Source organism: Ascaphus truei, chromosome 18, assembly GCF_040206685.1.
Source record: "Ascaphus truei isolate aAscTru1 chromosome 18, aAscTru1.hap1, whole genome shotgun sequence".
Classification (NCBI taxonomy): domain Eukaryota; kingdom Metazoa; phylum Chordata; class Amphibia; order Anura; family Ascaphidae; genus Ascaphus; species Ascaphus truei.
The window spans coordinates 10928833-10949990 of record NC_134500.1 but is presented as its reverse complement, the minus strand read 5'-3'; the positions used below and the strand labels follow the sequence as shown (position 1 = coordinate 10949990).

General features: G+C 42.4%; 1 protein-coding gene across 5 annotated transcripts in view; it reads left to right on the top strand.

Annotated features, from left to right (window-relative positions):
* The window catches only part of LOC142468875 (creatine kinase U-type, mitochondrial-like), a 28061-nt gene extending 11938 nt beyond the window's left edge, over positions 1 to 16123 (top strand). For 2 of the 5 annotated variants that reach the window (XM_075575503.1, XM_075575505.1), the window contains 6 exons: positions 353 to 574; positions 1484 to 1569; positions 2117 to 2240; positions 4956 to 5090; positions 7113 to 7238; positions 9607 to 10333. In XM_075575503.1, the coding sequence (XP_075431618.1) occupies positions 353 to 574; positions 1484 to 1569; positions 2117 to 2240; positions 4956 to 5090; positions 7113 to 7238; positions 9607 to 9723 (810 nt within the window). In that variant the 3' untranslated portion in view covers positions 9724 to 10333. Of the gene's footprint in view, positions 1 to 352; positions 575 to 1483; positions 1570 to 2116; positions 2241 to 4955; positions 5091 to 7112; positions 7239 to 9606; positions 10334 to 16078 lie in introns of those variants that run through there. The other 3 variants (XR_012788895.1, XR_012788893.1, XR_012788894.1) reach the window with 3 other exon arrangements.
* The last annotated feature ends 5035 nt before the right edge of the window (positions 16124 to 21158 follow it).

The following is a 21158-nucleotide window of genomic DNA, read 5'->3' as shown; positions in this document are numbered from 1 at the left end:
CCATTGGTACAAGTTGAGTACATCTTTTCTGCCAGCATTTTAAACTCTTTTCCCACATTATAAGTGGTAAACCTTCATTAGAGGAGGGATTATCAGAGACTTGTTACTGTTTTCATGGGGGGGGGGGGAATAACAATACTTTTGTTAATAGAAATGTTCAGTTATTTATCTCGATTTAACTTCCTATATATGGACTATTTTATATATTTTTTCTCCATACATATCCCCTGTTCTCATGTCGTTTGTTCTTTCGTACCATTCAGAAGTTGTTGAGCTTCTCTGGGCGAGCCAGAGAACCATCACTTGTAACCATCACCATTACATGTCTTTTATTTATATTAATTCATGAAAGATCAAAGCCGGCTTCTTTGATGAGCGCTTTGTGTTGTCCTCTCGCGTCCGCACTGGAAGAAGTATCCGAGGTCTGAGCCTGCCCCCCGCCTGCACTCGTGCGGAGCGGAGAGAAGTGGAGACGTTGACGGCGGACGCTCTGAGTGGGCTATCAGGAGACCTGACTGGGCGTTACTACAGACTCAGTGAAATGACAGATCAGGAACAGCAACAGCTAATTGATGTACAGTAAGGCGATGCTATCAGAACAACATGATGATACTCAACAGCATTAATACTGCATAGATACACCTGGCTAGACCAGTGGGGCATTAAGTTAGATTGATTTTGTGGTCCTAAGCCTCGAGGTACCTCATGGCCTTTTTATTTGAATGGGCTTTAAAGTACCTGAAGTCACATCACTGTTTAGTTAATATAACCCTTAGTCTACATAAAGTATATGAGCAGTTATAGATAGTTACAGTTACATTGTTCCATAGGAGATGCGGTTAAAAAAAAGACATATGTCCATCGTGTTCAACCTATGTTAAATTTAGACGACAGATCCTCATCGTATATTTGTAATGACACCATTTTGATCCAGAGGAAGCCAAATAAAATATGACTATGAAGAGTTTTTTTTTGTTAGTTTCTTTTTTTTTACAAGTTTCCAGATTTTGCTGAATTTTATTCTCAAGGAACCCGAACACTTCATTCTACATATGGCCTGTGATATACTCTACTAGATTACTAGATATTTTTGTGCAATGACTCTGTCATGTTTCATATTTAGCCTTTTATAGATGATATGACTTAGAAAACATGTTGATTGAATGCACAGTTTATTCGGGGTCAGGATCTGAATGTTCCTGTTTGTTTTCCTATGTCCCTAGCTCTGGCTCCTGCCTCCCTGTCTGATTTGATGTCATTAGCTGCATTACACACTTTCGCTACCATGAGACAGGAAACTCCCATTACATTATAGTAAATTAAATGATGAGACACAAGAGGATTTTGAGCTTTTTTATAGCAAACTGGTAGCGATCCTGTGTGTGTATTTCAGACATTACACCACTTCATTACAAATGCTGTGATTTTTATATATTTCATACGCATGTGTCCTGAACACTTATTTATTCTGTTATTCTCATAGGATCACTTCCTATTTGACAAGCCTGTGTCTCCATTGCTAACAGTATCTGGAATGGCTCGTGACTGGCCAGACGCACGTGGAATATGGTAGGATATTAGTGCAAGAAGGACTGTTACATTGTATACTACTCTCTTCCTTTGCTGATACACTTGTAAAGTCAAAAGGGAAAAAGTAATTCTTGTGTCAGTTTCCAAATGGTAGAGTGAAGCTCAGCAGTATAAAATAAGAACCAAAATCGGTTAAGTTATTTACATTATTTGTAAGCACCAAAGATGACATTTGAAATTAGCTGAATTTCTTTATCAAAGGGAGTGAAAGGCCAGCGTGGGAAGACAGTATTACACAAACAAATGTATTGGGTATTGTTGGGCTATGTCTGTATAAGAGGCCTATTTATTCTGAATGTTGTGTGTCAATATAACACCAATGTTGTACTTAGCACTTTACAAAAGGTATATGCTACAGAAACAGAAGAAAACTACTCTATTTAAGAAAGAAGGCTGCTTTTGTTTATAAGCCCACTATTATTTTAGTATAAACATTTTTGGAACATTAATGTTCATCCACTAATATTTTTACCATTATAACAGATCACAACCAGTCCTGTTAACACACCTGCCTCTACTTTCCCAGGCACAACAATGAGAAGACCTTCCTTATCTGGATAAATGAAGAGGATCACACAAGGGTCATCTCCATGGAAAAGGGGGGGAACATGAAGCGGGTCTTTGAGCGGTGCTGCCGGGGCTTGAAGGAGGTGATTGCTGAAGAAGACCTATTGGTAGTATCAACATGCAAACAAGAGCCGGGCGCTTACCTTACGTGTTGTGTCAGGGTGGGGGGTGCAGTATGATGCTTGTATAACAAACCAAATGAAGGTGGTCTCTCACAATGGAGTCTGTTAAGGATCCCTGTGCTCAACCCCAGAAAGGGGTTTCCAAAGCCCTTGTGGGATATAGAGAGAGAAAGAATAGGGGGAGCAAAAGGGTTTAGAGCATATTAACCAGCAATAACAATCTTAATACAGGTCACTGTCTCTGGAGTGTCAATATACAGATGATAAATCAATACTCACATGGCCCTGTGTGAGCAAAGTTGCATAGGGGTGTCTTGATTTTGGGGGTCTGGTCTGTCCACGTAGTTAGTGGGGTTAAGGGTATACATAAGTGAAGCAATAACCATAAACACTTACACGGCCATGTGTAAGCACAGTTGTTGAAAGGTATCTGTGGTATACACCTAGATTGCCCGTCCAAAGTAATCCCAGGGGTGCTGTGCACGCTGCTGCTGGCAGGCAGGGGGTTAAATACGGGTCTCCGTCACGGTTCTCCCGTTCTGGGGTTCTTTCCCTCCCCGTTTCAGCAAGGGTAGTGAGTGAGGCAAAATTACAGTGTGATATCAGCAATGATCTTTAAAAACGTAAACGTTTATTAAACATTGAATATTGAATCACAACAAATGCACTCACATAAAATAACACTGTCCCGGCGTGCTCCCGTGGCTGTGGTTCGCAGATGTTCCTGGCCGCACTCTCCTCCGCGTCCGGAGTCGGAATAGATGGCGGTTCCTGGCGCGGCTGTGTCTGCAACTGCTTCCACCAGCTACGGAAGCCCCAATAGTTCTAAAGTCTTCACCGAAATAGAGCTGATTTATCATCTGTATATTGACACTCCAGAGACAGTGACCTGTATTAAGATTGTTATTGCTGGTTAATATGCTCTAAACCCTTTTGCTCCCCCTATTCTTTCTCTCTCTATTGGTAGTATCAAGCAGTACCCTGACTCATGTGTTGCAACAAGGGGTTCTCAACTCCTGTCCTCTAGAACCCCCCAAAAGGTCAGGTTTTAAGGATAGCCCTCCTTCAGCATAGGTGGCTCAATCAGTGGCGCAGTTGAAGACTTATACTATACTATACTACAATATACATGTCAAAAGGAGTGCTACTGAGTATACAGTGCCATGCTCAGTAGCACTCCTTTTGACACTTATTTATATATTTTTTTTGGGGGTAATTTGTGTGGTTTATTTTAGCTTACTGGGTACCTGTGTGATTATTAACTTTGTCCAGCTGGTCTCAGCTGTTTTGGAGGTTAGTGGCCCCTCCTCCCCAAGTTTTAAGCTCGCCTCTCCCCACTTTCCATATGTACATGTACGGGTCTTTTTATGCAGCTGGTTGTGACAGATCCAATGCAGATCATTCTTTCTGTAATTATACAGGTAAATAAGAATTTTAATCAGTTAGTGTTAGGACTAGCGATTTCTGGTCATGCCTTGAAGTGGCTCTCAGGCTTATAATACTTTGGCCAAAGGGTTAAACTAAATGACCCTTTTTTTCAAGAGAATATATAGGTATTTCACTGTGTATTTTTGTCATATTAGATGTAGCTCTGGGCTCTCTTTGTGTTTTGTTCTGTAGTAGTATACAGTGCCACGCTCAGTACCTCTCCTCTTGAAACTTATATACATACATATATATTGTGACATAGTCCAAAGATATTAGGCAGCTTTCTGTCCGGTTTTAGGTCAGAAAGTGCAGGAATAGTGCAAAATAATCCGTTCTACAGCTTCCATTAACTCATGCTGGTGGATGGAAAATCCAGACCACAGTTTACAATGTGTCTAGTTCTCCCTCACCTGCTCTCCTAATCACTGGAACAGGTATTTAGAGCAGAGAGGGTTGCTTTTCAGTCTCTCTTCTTAGAGCCTGGAGGCTGGGGGTATCGCTGCTCCACTGCATCCAGTTCGGGGAGGACGCCCCCTTCATGTATCGCAGTACCAGAAGATTTGCCTGGACACTTGGAACCGAGTTCCCCACCACGAACAGATAAGACAAACAAATGTTTATTGCTGTGTCTAAAGACTGTATGCTGTATCTAGTGACCCTAAATGAGAGGGTATTGTTTTAAGCTGGGAAACCAGGTTAGTTGGCCCAGCAAAAGTTAGAGAGGCTGATTCTGCTGTGTCGTTAGATCCCTGAATGGGATAGGATTTCTTTATATGATTTATTTTTGTTTCTTAAAGTGACAGTGTGTAAAATATGATAACACTAATATGAGTAAACCGCTGAAGGTTAATATCTGAGTGTCTTCTGCCTACACCTGTTAAAGCTGCAGTCCCTTACTGGGATGAAAATAAAGCAGGCAGAAACCTGAGTTAAACAACGTAATGCTTTGTATGATCCGGTTATTCGTATAATTAACCCTAGAAGACTGTGTCGGGAAGATCCCAGACAGACGTCAGCGCTACAAAAGAGGGGCGTTTGTCACAATATATATATATATATATATATATATATATATATATATATATATATACATATACATATATATATACACACACACACATAAACACACACACACACACATATATATATATATATATAGTTTTTTGTGTGTGTGTTAATTGTTGTGGTTTATATGAGCTTACTGTGTTTATTACATTTTGGAAGAGACAGTTATTCCGTGTCTTGTAGGTTGAGAAATTAATCCAGGAGAAAGGTTGGGAATTTATGTGGAATGAGAGGCTGGGCTATATCCTGACTTGTCCATCCAACCTTGGTACTGGTCTGAGAGCCGGAGTGCACGTCAAGCTACCTCTACTGATCAAGGTAAGGATTTTACAGAGTCCTTGATTTTCTTAGGATAGTGTAATTTCTCCCAGGGAGGAAAATGACGTTTTGTTCTTGCCTTTTCTTTATTTGATCAAATAAATACTGTTTTGCTAAAATCTCTTTATAATTTTTTATATCAAATGACAATTTCAGAGAACATTTGGTGATGTGTGTAGCAAACTCAAAGACTGACTCACAGTATGAGTCTTCAAAATGAAAATAGTATGGTCATTTAGCAGGGGGCTCTTATAAAGTGTATTATTATTGGTTCAGATTGCCATCATTTTGCTCAGTGATTTAATGTACTTCCATCTAACTTCAATATAGGAAAAAAAGAATGGTGTATATAGCGCTAAAAGGCTGTGAATATATAATAAACAGTGTATATAAATATATAAGGTGATAAAAAATGTGTGTGACCTTACACACTATACCTTAATGATGTAAGGCTAGGCTGCCGAGTGAAACTAACCCAAAACACACTTAGTACAAAGCAAAAAACAACAATACAAACCGGCGCCTACAGAGTCCCATATAGGAAAAAAGTTCAGTCCAATGGTAAAAAAGTGTCCAGAAATATCCAATCTTGCACTTCACGCTCCACAGCAAGATGTTACAAGAAGCATGTGATGCAAAGAGAGAGAAAAGAGAGAAAAATCATAGTGCAACAATGCTACAGTATAAACACATAAGACAAACAGGACAAGACAATACTAGACAAACACAAGCAAGGCTGACAAATAATACAAGAGTTAATTTAATACACAAAAAATATAAAATGAACAAGGCAGATGACGGATCCGATGGTAAAACTGGAATCCTACTTACAGGACGTTCGTTTAATACAGACAGGGGTGTATGGTGAGTGATGTATGGCCGCGGCGTCTGATGGATGCGTGGCGTCCAGGAGTTGCTTGAAACACTGTCCCTAGCTCCGCAACCGGATGTGCGTCACCGGGGGTGGGTCTCAGGCTCTCCAAACGCTGTCTGCCACTACGTGGCCAGAAATATGTCACCGGGGGCGGGTCAAAATGCCAAAACCCTTGAATCATGGGATCAGGGGCTCCCCTGAAGAAGTGCGCAAGCGCATGAAACGCGTTGGGCAGTTTGTGAGAGTTTATTTGGACTAAGGCAGAGTACCCACAGGAGTTTGTTCGAGGTGCAGCAGTAGAAGGGGGTTTGGCATTTTGACGTATTTCCGGCCACGGAGTGGCAGACAGCGTTTGGAGAGCCTGAGACCCACCCCCGGTGACGCACATCCGGTTGCGGAGCCAGTGACAGTGTTTGGAGCAACTCCTGGACGCCACGCATCCATCAGATGCCGCGGCCATACATCACTCACCATACACCCCTGTCTGTATTAAACGAACGTCCTGTAAGTAGGATTCCGGTTTAACCATCGGATCCGTCATCTGCCTTGTTCATTTTATATTTTTTGCGTATTAAATTAACTCTTGTATTATTTGTCAGCCTTGCTTGTGTTTGTCTAGTATTGTCTTGTCCTGTTTGTCTTATGTGTTTATACTGTAGCATTGTTGCACTATGATTTTTCTCTCTTTTCTCTCTCTTTGCATCACATGCTTCTTGTAACATCTTGCTGTGGAGCGTGAAGTGCAAGATTGGATATTTCTGGACACTTTTTTACCATTGGACTGAACTTTTTTCCTATATGGGACTCTGTAGGCGCCGATTTGTATTCTTGTTTTTTCCATCTAACTTCAAACATGAATATTTATTACATTGTGACGTAAAAAAAATAGGATCCTTGCTCACTTATACTCACTGGGATATTCATATCAAAATCTCTTTTAAAATGATACAATACCTGCAACTTTTCTCCATACCTTATTTGTGACATTACCAATCTCTAATGCATGTATTTAACTGTTTAGAGATTGAACTCAATATATCTCCACCAGATTTGCTCACACGTTCCTCCATTCTTCAGGAAGGATGCCAGTTGATCTTTTTGCACTGTACATGTTGGTGGTCGGTAACACTGTGTTTGTACACTGTTAGGATGCTCGTTTCCCAGAGATCTTAGAAAACCTTCGCCTGCAGAAGAGAGGAACAGGAGGCGTCGACACCGCTGTGGTTGGTAGCACCGTTGATGTCTCAAACCTGGACCGTTTGGGAAAATCGGAGGTAAAATACATTACTCTACAACTACTTCAATACTCTACAACTCAATTTGTCGTTTTGTTCTCCAATGCAACTATAACACACATCACTGCGAAATGCTCAAAGAACTAGATTGGTCATCACTCGAGTCTAGGCGCAAAGTTCACCTTTCCTGTCTTGCCTTCAAATTCTTTATGGGCAAGCTACCCAGCTACCTGAACAAGCTCCTCACCCCTACCACATGCAGCACCTATCATCTGAGATCAGACTCCAAAAGACTGTTCATGGTCCCACGGCTCAACAAAGTATCCCGCCGCTCCTCCTTCTCTTACCGTGTACCCCAAAACTGGAACAACCTACCGGAGACTCTTACATCCACCACCAGTCTAAGTTCTTTCAAATCTAAGGCTGTCTCACATTTTAATGTGGTCTGTAATTGTTTCATATGCCCATAATACAAATTATCTTTAACTGTGCATGCAATGTCTTGTATATAATGTATACCCTGCTCATTATGTAACTGTATTTGTAAACATGTATTATTTGTCTTAACTCTGTGCCCAGGACATACTTGAAAACGAGAGGTAACTCTCAATGTATTACTTCCTGGTAAAATATTTTATAAATAAATAAATTCTATAGCATGTGATTGAAACCCAACGGGCTCACGGGTTGCTAGAAAATGCGGTATATGGGTCATATTTGGAAAATGGAAATGCCTTTCCTTATTCTAGCTTTGCCCCTCAATGGCCAAACTTCATGGATCAGAAAAGTCACATTAATAATACCCTGTCTGATATATATATATATATATATATATATATATATATATATATATATATATATATATAATACTGTTATATAGTGCACATCTTTTTAGAAAGGGAAGGTATACAGGGATATGCCAAATAAGTAAACATGGGAAGAATGTTGATCCAGGGAGAAATCTCATTGCAATTGTCGGAGTCAGGAAGGAAATTATGTATTCCCCATGAGACTTCATTGGATGATATGTCACTGGGGGTTTTGCTTGCCTTCCTCTGGATCAATATACTGTATGTACAAATATAGGATAAGTATCTGTCGTCTAAATTTAGCATAGGTTGAACTTATTGGACATATGTCTTTTTTCAACCTCATCTACTATGTAAATATGCAACTATGCAACTATGTAACTATATAACTATATATGCCGGGCCCTGTGGCAGAGAAGGGTTCAGGTAAGATCATTAAAACACGGGAGAGAGAAGACCCTACTTGGACGCACAAGTAGGGTCTTCTCTCTCCCATGTTTTCCATATACATATACCCTGACAGCACCACTCTAGAAAGGTTTTTGGTTAATATATCGGCAGGCTGAGCAGGCATTCTGTGTGTTTTTGTGTGTTCAGGTAAGATCAGACAGGTTCAGGCCAGATGTTCTGAATGACTGGAATTGCATTCGTCATGGTCTTACACTAAATCAGGGCTCTTATCTCATGGAATGGCCTTTGGACTCCCTGCTCCTGCTAATTTCACTGTGGCAGCTCTATGCAATTTTTCACACTGGAAGCCACTTCTAGGCTAAGGTAATGTGTACTTGCTACTGATGTTATAAATGCTTGTAAAATGTTGAAACATGATCATATTAAAGGAGAAATCCATACAGGGCATTTTCCTTATGTTTTTTTTTTTACATATATATGATTGAAGCAGGGGGTCTTTGGAGCTGAACCCCATTTATCTCAGCTTTGGGGACCCCTGCTTCCAAGAGATTCATACCTCCGAAGGGGGGTCTCGGTATCTCCTGTAAATGTAAAGCTCCCGTGTCACGCAGGACAATAGGAAGCCGTCTTGGATGATGTCACGACTTCCTATTGGCCTGCTGGGTGTGTGGGCTTTGTAAAGCGGCCATTATGTGAACCCCAGCTAGTGAACTGGAGCGGCTACTGGCACCCCCCATGGAGGTAAGTATCTTCGTATGGATGCAGACGGTATGGATGCAGGGGGTCCCCGGAGCTGAAATTAATGGGTTTAAGCTCTGGAGACCCCCTGCTTCAATACTACATTAAAAAATAATGTAAAAGGAAGAAGAAAAAAAACGGCCAGCATGGATTGCCTCTTTAAAGTCTTTTTAAATGTATCTAAAATGACATTACAATATTCTTGTGGCTCTAAAGTTAATCCTTTTTTTTATAATCTGGGCCTTTGGGAAAACTGGATGAAGAGCAGTGAACTAAAGCATCTCAGAACCTGCAGACCTACTGTGCTTCTCATGCAGTAATCTTGTCCATATTTAGAATGTCACCTTCAGGTCCCAATCGGCTTTCTGCTGAAGCTGATTTGTGAGCCGAAAGCATCTTCCCCTTTACCATACATGGCCTCTCTCATAATCTTCTTCTAATCTCCGCAGGTGGAACTGGTCCAGCTGGTCATTGATGGAGTGAACTATCTTATTGACTGCGAGAAACGGCTGGAGATAGGACAAGACATCTGCATACCTTCACCCATCGCTCAGTGCAAACCATAATCCAAAACGATAACCTCTTACCCCAGGCGTGGCCAACTCCAGCCCTCAAGAGCCACCAACAGGTTAGGTTTTAAGGCTATCCATGCTTCATCTTAAAACCTGATCTGTGGGAGGCCCTTGAAGACTGGCATTGGCCACTCCCGTCTTACACCAAACACTCTGGCTCCTATTTAATATGGTGATAAGTGGGCTAATGCACCCCAATGGTTTATTCAATGTGTTACCCTACTTCTCATCCTATTGGATAGATGGACGATGCTCCGTAAACGACATCGCTTCAGAAGGTAAGGAGTGGTGCATTGTGAAGGCCAGCCGCCGGATGTTCAATACGTCTCTAGTGATTCCACGCTTCATAATTGTTGTCCTGCCATTGGATTCTTGGCTAGTTTTCCAGTTCCATCGCCACGGGAAGCAACACTCCCCATTTTTCATCCGGGTTTGTGACTGGCATTGGCTGGGTTCATCCTATTGGATAGGGGGTATGAGATATGTTCTTATAGCCCATTATATACATGCTTCTTACATATTGTACAGCAATTCCAGCATGTTGTGACCTTCTACAAGTATCAACAGTACATGATCACCACCTCAATAAAATCCGCTGCTGTCATATGTCGCTTTGCTTCCACTTTATGGGTAAATACACCACTACAGAAGTCAATTTCTAAACCATGCTTTTTACATTGATCAGATGTAAAAGGTTCAAAGAGCAGGTCATTTAATATGGATGCAAGTGTGGCTTGTGCAATTTCATAGGGTCCCAAACAATGACCTTATGCCAACAGACGTTTCCCGGATCCTTGTCACCATTTGAATGTGTGAATGATATGTCTCATATTAATTGCTTCTGCTAGGATACTACCCAGTTGTGCTAGCGTGGGAATACGACTTTCTTTCTCAGCCACATGATCACGTGCTCCCTGTCTGACCAATAAGAAAGGGCCACAGGTTTTTCCCATATCGTGGAATTATCTTAATAATGGGCACTCGACAATGGGGCTTCTATAGATCAGGAGTGGTCAACTCCAGTCTTCAAGGGCCACCAACAGGTCAGATTTTAAGGCTATCCCTGCTTCAGCACAGTTGGCTCAATCAGTGGCTCATTTGAAGACGCTGGGACTGATTGAGCCACCTGTGCTGAAGCAGGGATATACTTTAAACCTGACTTGTTGGTGGCCCTTGAAGACTGGAGTTGGCCACCCCTGATATAGATCCTTTAATTAGTCACAGAATAAGTCTTCTGAAGCAGACACTTTAAAATAAAGGTACCATGGAAACAGAAAGCAATGTGCCTCACAGCCACGCAGAGAGGGTGAGACCACGGGGAGAGGGTGAGATCACGCGGAGAGGGTGAGATCACGCAGAGAGGGTGAGATCATGCAGAGAGGGTGAGATCACGCAGAGAGGGTGAGATCACGCAGAGAGGGTGAGATCACGCAGAGAAGGTGAGACCCTGCAGAGAGGGCAAGACCTCGCAGAGAGGGTGAGAAAACAATTTAAAACCAATGGCAAAAAAAAAAAGAAATGCCACGTTTCCTGCATGAGATAGCAGTGAATGTCAGGCTCGCTACCAGCCGTCAGACATTTAAACGGGGTTCTGCTGGGGAGATCACATTTCAGTCTTCAGCAGTCTGGGAGTATCAGGTGCCCAGTAACTTTACAAGCGACACCTGAAGAACTTGCAACATCACAAGGCTTTCATTAGAAAACATTCTGTATGCATATTTTGCAAAGAGGAGGAGTAAAAAAAAAAAAAAAACAACGCAGGAAAGTCATTTCTCAAAGTCTCCTGTCTGCAGAACTTGAGCAAAAACACCACGAGATTTACCAAAGAAAAGGAATCCTATTGAAATCAGTGGGAGTTTTTCCTTTATTATTTTGGTGCAAATCTTTAGTGCCAGTTTTGCAGGCTGGAGACTTTGAGAAATCATGCCAACTGTTGCATGATATATTCCTTTGATTTCATATTTCTCACCCGTTACAGTTGACACAAACTCTTTAACTTGGCTGGGTTGTGTAGAGCTGCAGCGACATGCTCTACCCAATGTACATTTAAAGAAACCCTTGTCTCCTTTTTCTAACCATTGTGACATAGTCCAAAGATGTTAGGCAGCTTTCTGCCCCATTTTAGAGCAGATAGTGCAGGAATAGTTAATGATCCGTTCCACAGCTTCCCATTAACTCAGGCAGCTGGATGGAAAATCCAGACCACAGATTACAATGGCTCTAGTTCTCCCTCACCTGCTCTTCTAATCACATGCACAGGTATTTAGAGCAGGGAGGTTTTGCATTTCACTCTCTCTCCTTGGAGCCTGGGGGCTGGGGGTGTCGCTACTCTCCTGCATCCAGTATCGAGGTTGACGGCCTCTCCACGTATGACAGTACCAGAGGATTTGCCTGGACCCCACGAACAGATAAGACAAAACAAATGATTACTGCTGTTGCTAAAAGACTGTGCTGTATCTTGTGTCCCTAAATGAGAGAGCATTGTTTTAAGCTGGGGAACCAGTTTAGTTGGCCAGCAGCTGTTAGAGAGACTGATTCTGATGTGTAGTTAGATCCCTGAAAGGGATAGGATTTGCTTATATGATTTTGGTTTTATTTCTTGAAATAACAGAGTGGGAAATATTGTAACACTGAAATGTGTGAACTGCTGAATGAAAGTATCTGAGTACCTCTAACCTACACATGTTAAAGCTGCAGTACCTTAATTGGATGAAAATAAAGCAGGCAGAAGCCTGAGTTAAGCAGCACAATACTTTGCATGATCCTGTTTGTTGTATAATTAACCCTAGAAGACTGTGTCGGGAAGAACCCAGACAGACGTCAGCACTACAAAAGAGGTGCGTTTGTCACATATGGTGGAGAATGCGGGTCGACACTAAAAAGTCTGTGGGTTTGCAAATAAATGCGGGGGTTTAAAATGGCCGCCGAGCTGAACTAAAGTACAGATGCTATGAGTGAAGTCTGTCCCAATGTGTATATCAGTTGTGCTTCTAGCATACACAGAGAATGTGCGAAGTGTGGATGCAATAGCACCCTGAACCCAAACAGAAAACCAAAATGTTTTGCTGAAGAAAAAAAAAAAAAAGTTGCTGAAGTGAGTGAAATTACAGCTAGCAAATTGTCTCTGCCGGGTTTATAAAATGGCCGACATGGAATGTTTGTTTTGCAATGCACGTAATCTTGAAAAACAGTGTCCCTTCAGGCCATACGATGATGATGACGACGACTCGTATGTGGCCCCTGGAGGAGAGCCGTACCCACAGATGAATTTAGTATGCTGGGCCTGTCATGAAGTAAGTCACATGGAAGATGTGTGTCCCAAAATTTTCAAAGACAAACAGCTGCAAAAGCAAGCAATGCCCTGTGAGTGCAAGCAAGATGTGGAAGCTGATACCAGTGAGTGTGTGCCCAGTACCACTGATATCTCTGGAGCTAATAAAGCAAAAAGAAAGAAGAAGAAAAAGAAAACGGTTCCTCAAGTCACAGGGGAAGTGACCGAGCCACTTGAACCTGCGCTGTCAGCACATGCGTCAGAAAGGCGCCGAGATGTGCTGCATACCGGAGTGACCAGCAGAATTGTCACGGGAACAGTGGCAAAGGAAAAGGAGGAGCAAAGGGAAGCTGAATCCTTGAACCAGGATAAAGAGGCTTTGGTTTCTGCACTCCAAGCTGCCCGCCATGATTATGAAGTCCTGCGGCAGGGATTGATGAAAGAGCGAGAATCGAACGCCGAATTACAGAGGTGTATACTTCCAGCTTTACAGGAGTACGAGGCTTTGAAGAAAACAGAGTCTCTCTTACGGAGTGAGCTGGAAGAGGTGACGACTAGTCTGGAAAAGGCCAACACCGTAATTGCTATCCTAAAACAGAAATACGGGAAGGCTCTACAAGAGGTTCACGCGCTCAGCACAGAGGTGCAAAACTCACGCCTGGAGGGCCACGGTCTGAACACAGAGCTGGGAATGTTGAAGCAAACCCATGAGATTGCCCTGACTGAGTTAGAGACTGTAAAGCAAGAAAACGAGACTCTGAAATTGGAAAATTCAGATTTGACTGACCAAGCAGAAAAAGTAAAGAAACAGTTGACTCAGGAAAAATTAGAAGTGCAGGAAGCACTGATGCACACTCAGAGCCAGCACCAGGAAGAAATGGACGCTCTGAGAACAGAATTGCGACATGTATGCACAAAACAGAATTCTCTCGCGGAGGAACTTAACGTTTTGAAAAAGGAGAAAAGCATTAAAATAATTCAGAAGCACTGCAAAGCTCTTATCCAAGGAAGAAGGGAAAGAGAAAATTATCGGCGTAAACGCGCCGCAACTATCATCCTACAGGCTGCCTACAGAGGGATGAAAATTCGTCAGTTTAATCGCCGGAATAAAGCAGCCTGTGTTCTTCAATCATTCTACCGTGCCCGCATGGTACGAAACAGGTTCCTCATTATGAAAGGAGCAACTATAAAGATCCAGTCTCTGACTAGGATGACACAGAACAGGATTCGCTATCAAACCCTGAGAAATGCGTCACTGGTTATCCAGCGGTACTTCCGCCTGAATAAATGTAGGCCTCAGGAAAGAGAGGCCCAAGACTACATGCCTGCTGGCTGCAAAGGTAAAATGCCACAGGGTACAGCCGGAGTTAGTGAGAGCCATATCAAGGTAATCAGTGCTTCATCTTCTAAGTACCATATAATTGCCCCAGAGGGGAAATCCCAAATCTCTGAGAGTGATGGTCGTGAGAAAATACATGGCAGTAAGAAGTACCATAAAGGTTCAAAGGTTGCAAAGCAAAAGCGACGAAGGTCAACGCTGGCCTTGAATTTTTCCGGATCTCGCCACTCTGGGCCACAATATAAAGACAAAGACTATCCGGCCCCAGAGTTCCGTCAGAAGCTAAAGAAACAGTCCAGTCATTTGCAGGTTGCAGCAGCCTATGAAATAAAGTCAGGAAACGTAATGGACTGGAAGTCAAAGAGAAAAAAAAAATGTGTTTGGGGATTGACCGATATTTTTTTTTGTTATTACACGTGTGGACTATGTCACGGACACTTAACTATGCAAATAAGCTATTGTAGTTAAGGTATATTAGGCCTCTAGAATAAGCATTTTGTCAATATTACAATGTTATATTGGTTCTCTGTGTTGAAAATGTAGCTAAACTACAAATTAATATACAGGGTTGAAGGCCCTTTTTGTTGGTAAATATATGAGATTCATATTCTAGAGTAGAAAAACCCAGGGAGGTAATAGAAATTGTCTGGCTTTCTGAATATATTTAGCATATCCTGGGTTGTAAGAATGTGTGCTAGACATTTATTTTTCAAAATAGTTCCCTAATATAGAGCAACAAAATATGTTTGCCAAGTATAGTCTCTTATGACAAAAACTATTGTCCATAATTGCCGTGGAAAAAAAAAAAAAGTTAATATTCGTGTCATGTGAATACTTAATGTTGTACTGAGGAGTTAGCTCAAGTATTCCAGGTAGGACGCTCACCCCAGTGAGGTCCATGGCCGCTCACCCCAGTAGGTGTGAGCTGGGGAGGGGGATATGTGACATAGTCCAAAGATGTTAGGCAGCTTTCTGCCCCATTTTAGAGCAGAAAGTGCAGGAATAGTTAATGATCCGTTCCACAGCTTCCCATTAACTCAGGCAGCTGGATGGAAAATCCAGACCACAGATTACAATGGCTCTAGTTCTCCCTCACCTGCTCTTCTAATCACATGCACAGGTATTTAGAGCAGGGAGGTTTTGCATTTCACTCTCTCTCCTTGGAGCCTGGGGGCTGGGGGTGTCGCTACTCTCCTGCATCCAGTATCGAGGTTGACGGCCTCTCCACGTATGACAGTACCAGAGGATTTGCCTGGACCCCACGAACAGATAAGACAAAACAAATGATTACTGCTGTTGCTAAAAGACTGTGCTGTATCTTGTGTCCCTAAATGAGAGAGCATTGTTTTAAGCTGGGGAACCAGTTTAGTTGGCCAGCAGCTGTTAGAGAGACTGATTCTGATGTGTAGTTAGATCCCTGAAAGGGATAGGATTTGCTTATATGATTTTGGTTTTATTTCTTGAAATAACAGAGTGGGAAATATTGTAACACTGAAATGTGTGAACTGCTGAATGAAAGTATCTGAGTACCTCTAACCTACACATGTTAAAGCTGCAGTACCTTAATTGGATGAAAATAAAGCAGGCAGAAGCCTGAGTTAAGCAGCACAATACTTTGCATGATCCTGTTTGTTGTATAATTAACCCTAGAAGACTGTGTCGGGAAGAACCCAGACAGACGTCAGCACTACAAAAGAGGGGCGTTTGTCACACCATGTTTTTTCTCTGTCCTTTTTTAGGACGCTTGGTACCAGCTGCTGCTTTAGGTTCCTGGCTCTTGAATACATTTTTTTTGGTCTGTCTGATAGGATGGTTTTCAGAACACTATCCCCCTCCAAAATATGTCAGTGCCTCCTCAGGATTCCCTCAATTTGTTTTGACTCGCTATTATATTTTGTGATGAAGGGAATAAATAATCTGAGTTGTTAACCCCTTGTTGATCATTTTTTGATTTATAGGTCAACATTTCCGATCTTGCTGTTTGGTTGACTCTCTGTAGAGCTTTATCCACTGTGTGTTTGTTATACTTCCTCTCTAGAAATGTATCCCTGAGAGAGGACACTTGAGCACTAAAATACTAATTTTTTGAGCAGTTCCGTTTCAGTCTACGGAACTCCCCATAGGGAATATTTTCTAGCTATTGTTTTTTATGACTGCTTGTTGCTAACAAAAAATTGTTGCAACTAACGGGTTTGAAATACGTTTTTGTGTGCAGTGCCCCGTCTTAAACCCGAATTTCTAAATCTAGAAATTTAATAGACGTCTTGCTGAAGTGGTAAGTAATCTTAAGGTTCACAGAATTTGCATCACTATAGTTGAATAATTCTTGTAAAGAATCGTCCGTACCCTTCCAGACGATGACCACATCATCAATTTACTTGAGCCATAGCACAAGATTTGCGCCGAAGATGTTATTGGACCATAGAGTATGGTCCTCCCACCAACCCATAAAAAGGTTGGCATAGCTTGGCGCAAATCTGGTGCACATGGCAGTGCTTTTTAACTGCAGAAAGTGATCGCCATTGAACCAAAATGAATTGTGTCCCAAAATGAACCTAATTCCTTCTATGATGAAACCGATTTGTGATTTCGAATGATCCCCACATTTTAAAGAATGGTGTCACATCCCTGCACATGATCAATACATGTGTACAGGGATGTGACATCGCACGTGGCCAAGACAACATTATCCTCCGGCACCAATCCTTTCAATATCTGCAGGACCCTTCTTCAACACTGACTCTTGATGTTTGTCTAATTTGAATTTGCTCAAATTAAAAATCCCTAATATGTGTGGTGTTATTTGGCTGTCCTTTTAACTTCCCTTGTGTCCTCTACATCCTCTCTGTGTTCTTCTTTCCTTTTTAATGATTGGGATGGTGTCTGAGCTAATATTTGAGTTTCCATCCTCACAGTTGTGCTCTCTATTTTTCCTTTTTGCCAAAAGGAACCTCGCCCTAAAAAAGGTACCTCCCTTTTTTCAGTGTGTTTTGGTTTCTGTGTCCTTTTTACTTTATGCTCCCTATTTACATTACGCTTGGGATAGTGTCCCTGACGTCCCATATCTCTATGTCCACCCCATCCCCTATTGTCCATCTCATATGGTCCATAATGGGGTTCCCTTTGATGGTAATGGTCATACCTATCCCTAGGCATAGGTGGTCATACCCTCTATGGTGGGTGATAGGGGTGTAGTTGGCATAGTTCTTATGTTATCTTTAGTGCCAATTTTGCAGGCAGGAGACTTTGAGAAATAGACCTCCATATCATAAATATGCCGGTATGAGGTGGATGCCAGTAGGGGTGGGGGGAGGGTGAAGTGAATGCCGGTTGGGGAGGGGAAGGTGGATGCCTGTGGGGGGCCCCTGGCCTTAGGAGATGCCATCTGGTAGGGGCCGGGCATGCAGGCGGGGGGCATTGAACAGGAGCTGCTCAGGCTGGGGAGGCCAGCGTGTGCTGGCCACGTTAACTTACTTAAGGCCCGCCGCCCAGAACACGACTGCAGCAGCCTGCAGGGCGGTAGCTGGAGTCGGAGTTGACGCACGGCAGGTGCAGAGAATGGGTCTGCTGCAGGATGCTGGCAGGGGGAAGGTGGATGTAGTAGGGGTGGGGGGGAAGTGGAGGTGGATGCTGGTAGGGGTGGTGGGGAGGCGGAGCAGCCGCTCCAGGTGAGCAAGCTGGGCTTTAAAGTTTAAAGCTCCCATGTCACGTGAGCCAATAGGTAACCGCACCTGATGACATCACAGTTTTCGATTGGCTCGCAGGGTGCGGGAGCTTTGAAACACCGACATTATGTGAACCCTGGTAGCCAAGTGGAGCAGCTACTGGCACCTATTACGGAGGTCTGTATCTCTGGAAGCAGGGGGTCCTCTGGCTGAGATTAATGGGGTTCAGCTCCGGAGACCCCCTGCTTCAATCCTATGTAAAAAAAAAATCAAAAATCAAAAGCGCTTGGATTGCCAATGTTTTTCTTTCTTTCTTCGCCTTTAAAATACAAGTTGGGAAACAAGAGGTTAAGCAGCTGCCTTACACAGTCAAATTCCCTTATCATGAGTAAACGCATAAATAAATCCAAGTGCATTCACAAGAAGCTGCAACTCCACCCAATATCACCTTAGTAACAACCGCCACGATGCGTCTACCTGCACACAGGCAGTACCAAAGGTCACAGGTACACCCAGCTACGTGATAACTTGCACCTACTCACTATCGGTAACACGTGAGAGGAGAAGGTGACCCATCTCACAAAGTAAATAAGGAGCAACATCATCGAGCACATACAAAGGAACAGGGAAAATGGCTGCCACTAGTAAGAGAATTCTATGATTGGTGCATTATTACCATTTACCAGGTCTAATTAACTATATATGTTTGAAACTACTGCACCGACACACTTTATTCGAGCAAATACCCGGTATGTACCTGGCAGATACCTGGAATGCGCCACTCCTCACCTCTGACAAGCCCCGTTGCGTTTGCCTTCCCAGCCTGGGTTCATGCCTGGCTGACGGGCGGCTGATCTGTTAAATGATAATGATTAGGATTTAATAGGCTGCAATGCTTCGCGTGTCTACCAGATGGCATAAATTCATGAATTGTAATGCAGTATATATATATATACTGTGCAGTATTGCAGCCAGCGGGAATAAAATGCTTCAATCCCTGCTTGGAAAATAACTCAATGCACTCGGGCAGAAAACAGTCACAAACCTCAATACACCCGGGTATACCCGAATTCGTGGGACTAGCCAAGCTCGAATAAAGTGTGTCGCCAGTGTATGATATTTGTCTGCATGTCTAGTAACCAGATATAATATACAATTGAAAATATTTTAGCATTTTGATGTTGATTTATACAGCTCAACCCCGTTATAATGCGATCCGTTACAACGCGAATCCGCTTATAACGCGATGCAAGAGTGGCTCCCAATTTTCATATTTATGAATACTTTACAACCCGATTATTGGTATCTTAAATACTTTATAAAAGGGGTTTCATACTTTCAGATTCATTTTCTCTCCCAAGCCATAAATATCACAGGAGATGGATGGGTGGGGGAAATAGGACACGCCCAGGAGGGTGGGGCTTATTCTGGTTCCATTGCAAAGTTTGAGGATAAAAACCATGCATTTGGGATATCAAATTAGAATTCAACATAGGGGGATATTTTATGCCCATAAACACGTGGATGCTCTTATTTCAATATCAAGTCCTCTTTGAAGGATCGGCAACGTATTCAGATTTCCTGTTATATATCCCATTATTTTCTGAAACTTTCTTTGACATGCAGCTGGTTGTGACAGATCCAATGTGATCATTCTTCCTCTAACTATAGAGGTAAATAGGAATTTTAATCAGTTAGTGTTAGGACCTGCAATATTTGGTCATGCCTTGAAGTGGCTTGCAGGATTAAAATGCTTTGGCCAAAGGGTTTAACTAAATGACTCTTTGTTTCAAGAGATATATACTGTAGGTATTTCAATGTATATTTTGTCATATTAGATGTAGCTCTGGGCTTCTTTGTTTTTTGTTATATTCATTGCAAGAGTACAACATTTTCACAATGTAATGCCCTTTATTACATCTGATGAACGGTGGATCATGGACCAAGTCATTAGTTGGACTGTAAACACCTAATGATGACAGCACATTACACTACAATACAGTGGATCAATGGTGTCAGAAAAGCTTGAATAACCGATAAACTGCAAAGGAGATCTGAGTTGTAGTAGATGTAGATAGAGCACAGCCAGGGAAATCCTGCTTCTGGTATCCAGAGGAAGAAAAAATAGCCAGGCAACTCCAAACTAAGATATATGATCAAATGTATTGCATGTTTGAAAAACAATAAAAAACGAACTACACGAACGCACCTACGCATTTCATGCAACAGCACTTTATCACGGTTGCCCTGGCTGTGCTCTATCTACATCTACTACAACTCGGAATCTAAACCTGGATGGATTGCATGCCACAGACGATTGGAGTGTCCCTCGTAGTGTTCAGGTAAAGAGCCGCAGTGCCTTATGTTATAACCTGTACACAATGGACATTATTGTAAATATATTCATATACTGGTTGGGTGTTTATTGAAGTGTTAATTGATGTGGGTGTCACGTGGACTCCACTAGACACTTATCCCCTCCAGTCCAACTATACTATTACTCTGTGGACACTCCATTTTCATCTGGACATTCATGTCATATACTCTCTACAGACGGAACCTTGCCTGATTGTTGAGCACTACACTCACTCTTCTATTATCTTACCTTGCAAAGGAGATCTCACTGATTTAACCAATGAACATGTCAGGTATAACTAGGGTTTCCAGGTGTCCGATATTGAACCGGACCGTCCTGTATTTGGATACTATGTCCAGTAAAACAATAGAGGTAAAACTGGCTGTGTATGTGCATACTGGTATTACTTCTCTGGAAACAGTGATCTAACCGGCTTGGAGGGCTGTGGGATTTCCCCGAGCAGGGAGAGAGCAGGGCTGTTGATAGGAGGCTGGGCAGCTTCCTCCATCCTGAATGGCTGCTGCTGGGTAATGCAGCTAATCCAGGAGAAGGTGTCAGGAGTTTGGGGCCAAGGAGAGGAGGAAACAGCATGGAGCAGAGAGTGGTGTGTGTGTGTCTCTCGAGCGTGTCGCACCTTTCACCATTGTGTCCAGTATTTTTGGAGGTCACATGGCAACCCTAGGTGTAGTTTAAGTAACAACGTCAGATGTAAAGTAATGTTAATAGAGTATTGCACTTTTTACAGTAGATGCAAATGGAAAAAAAATATCATCACGTTAACCTACAAAGTATGAAAAT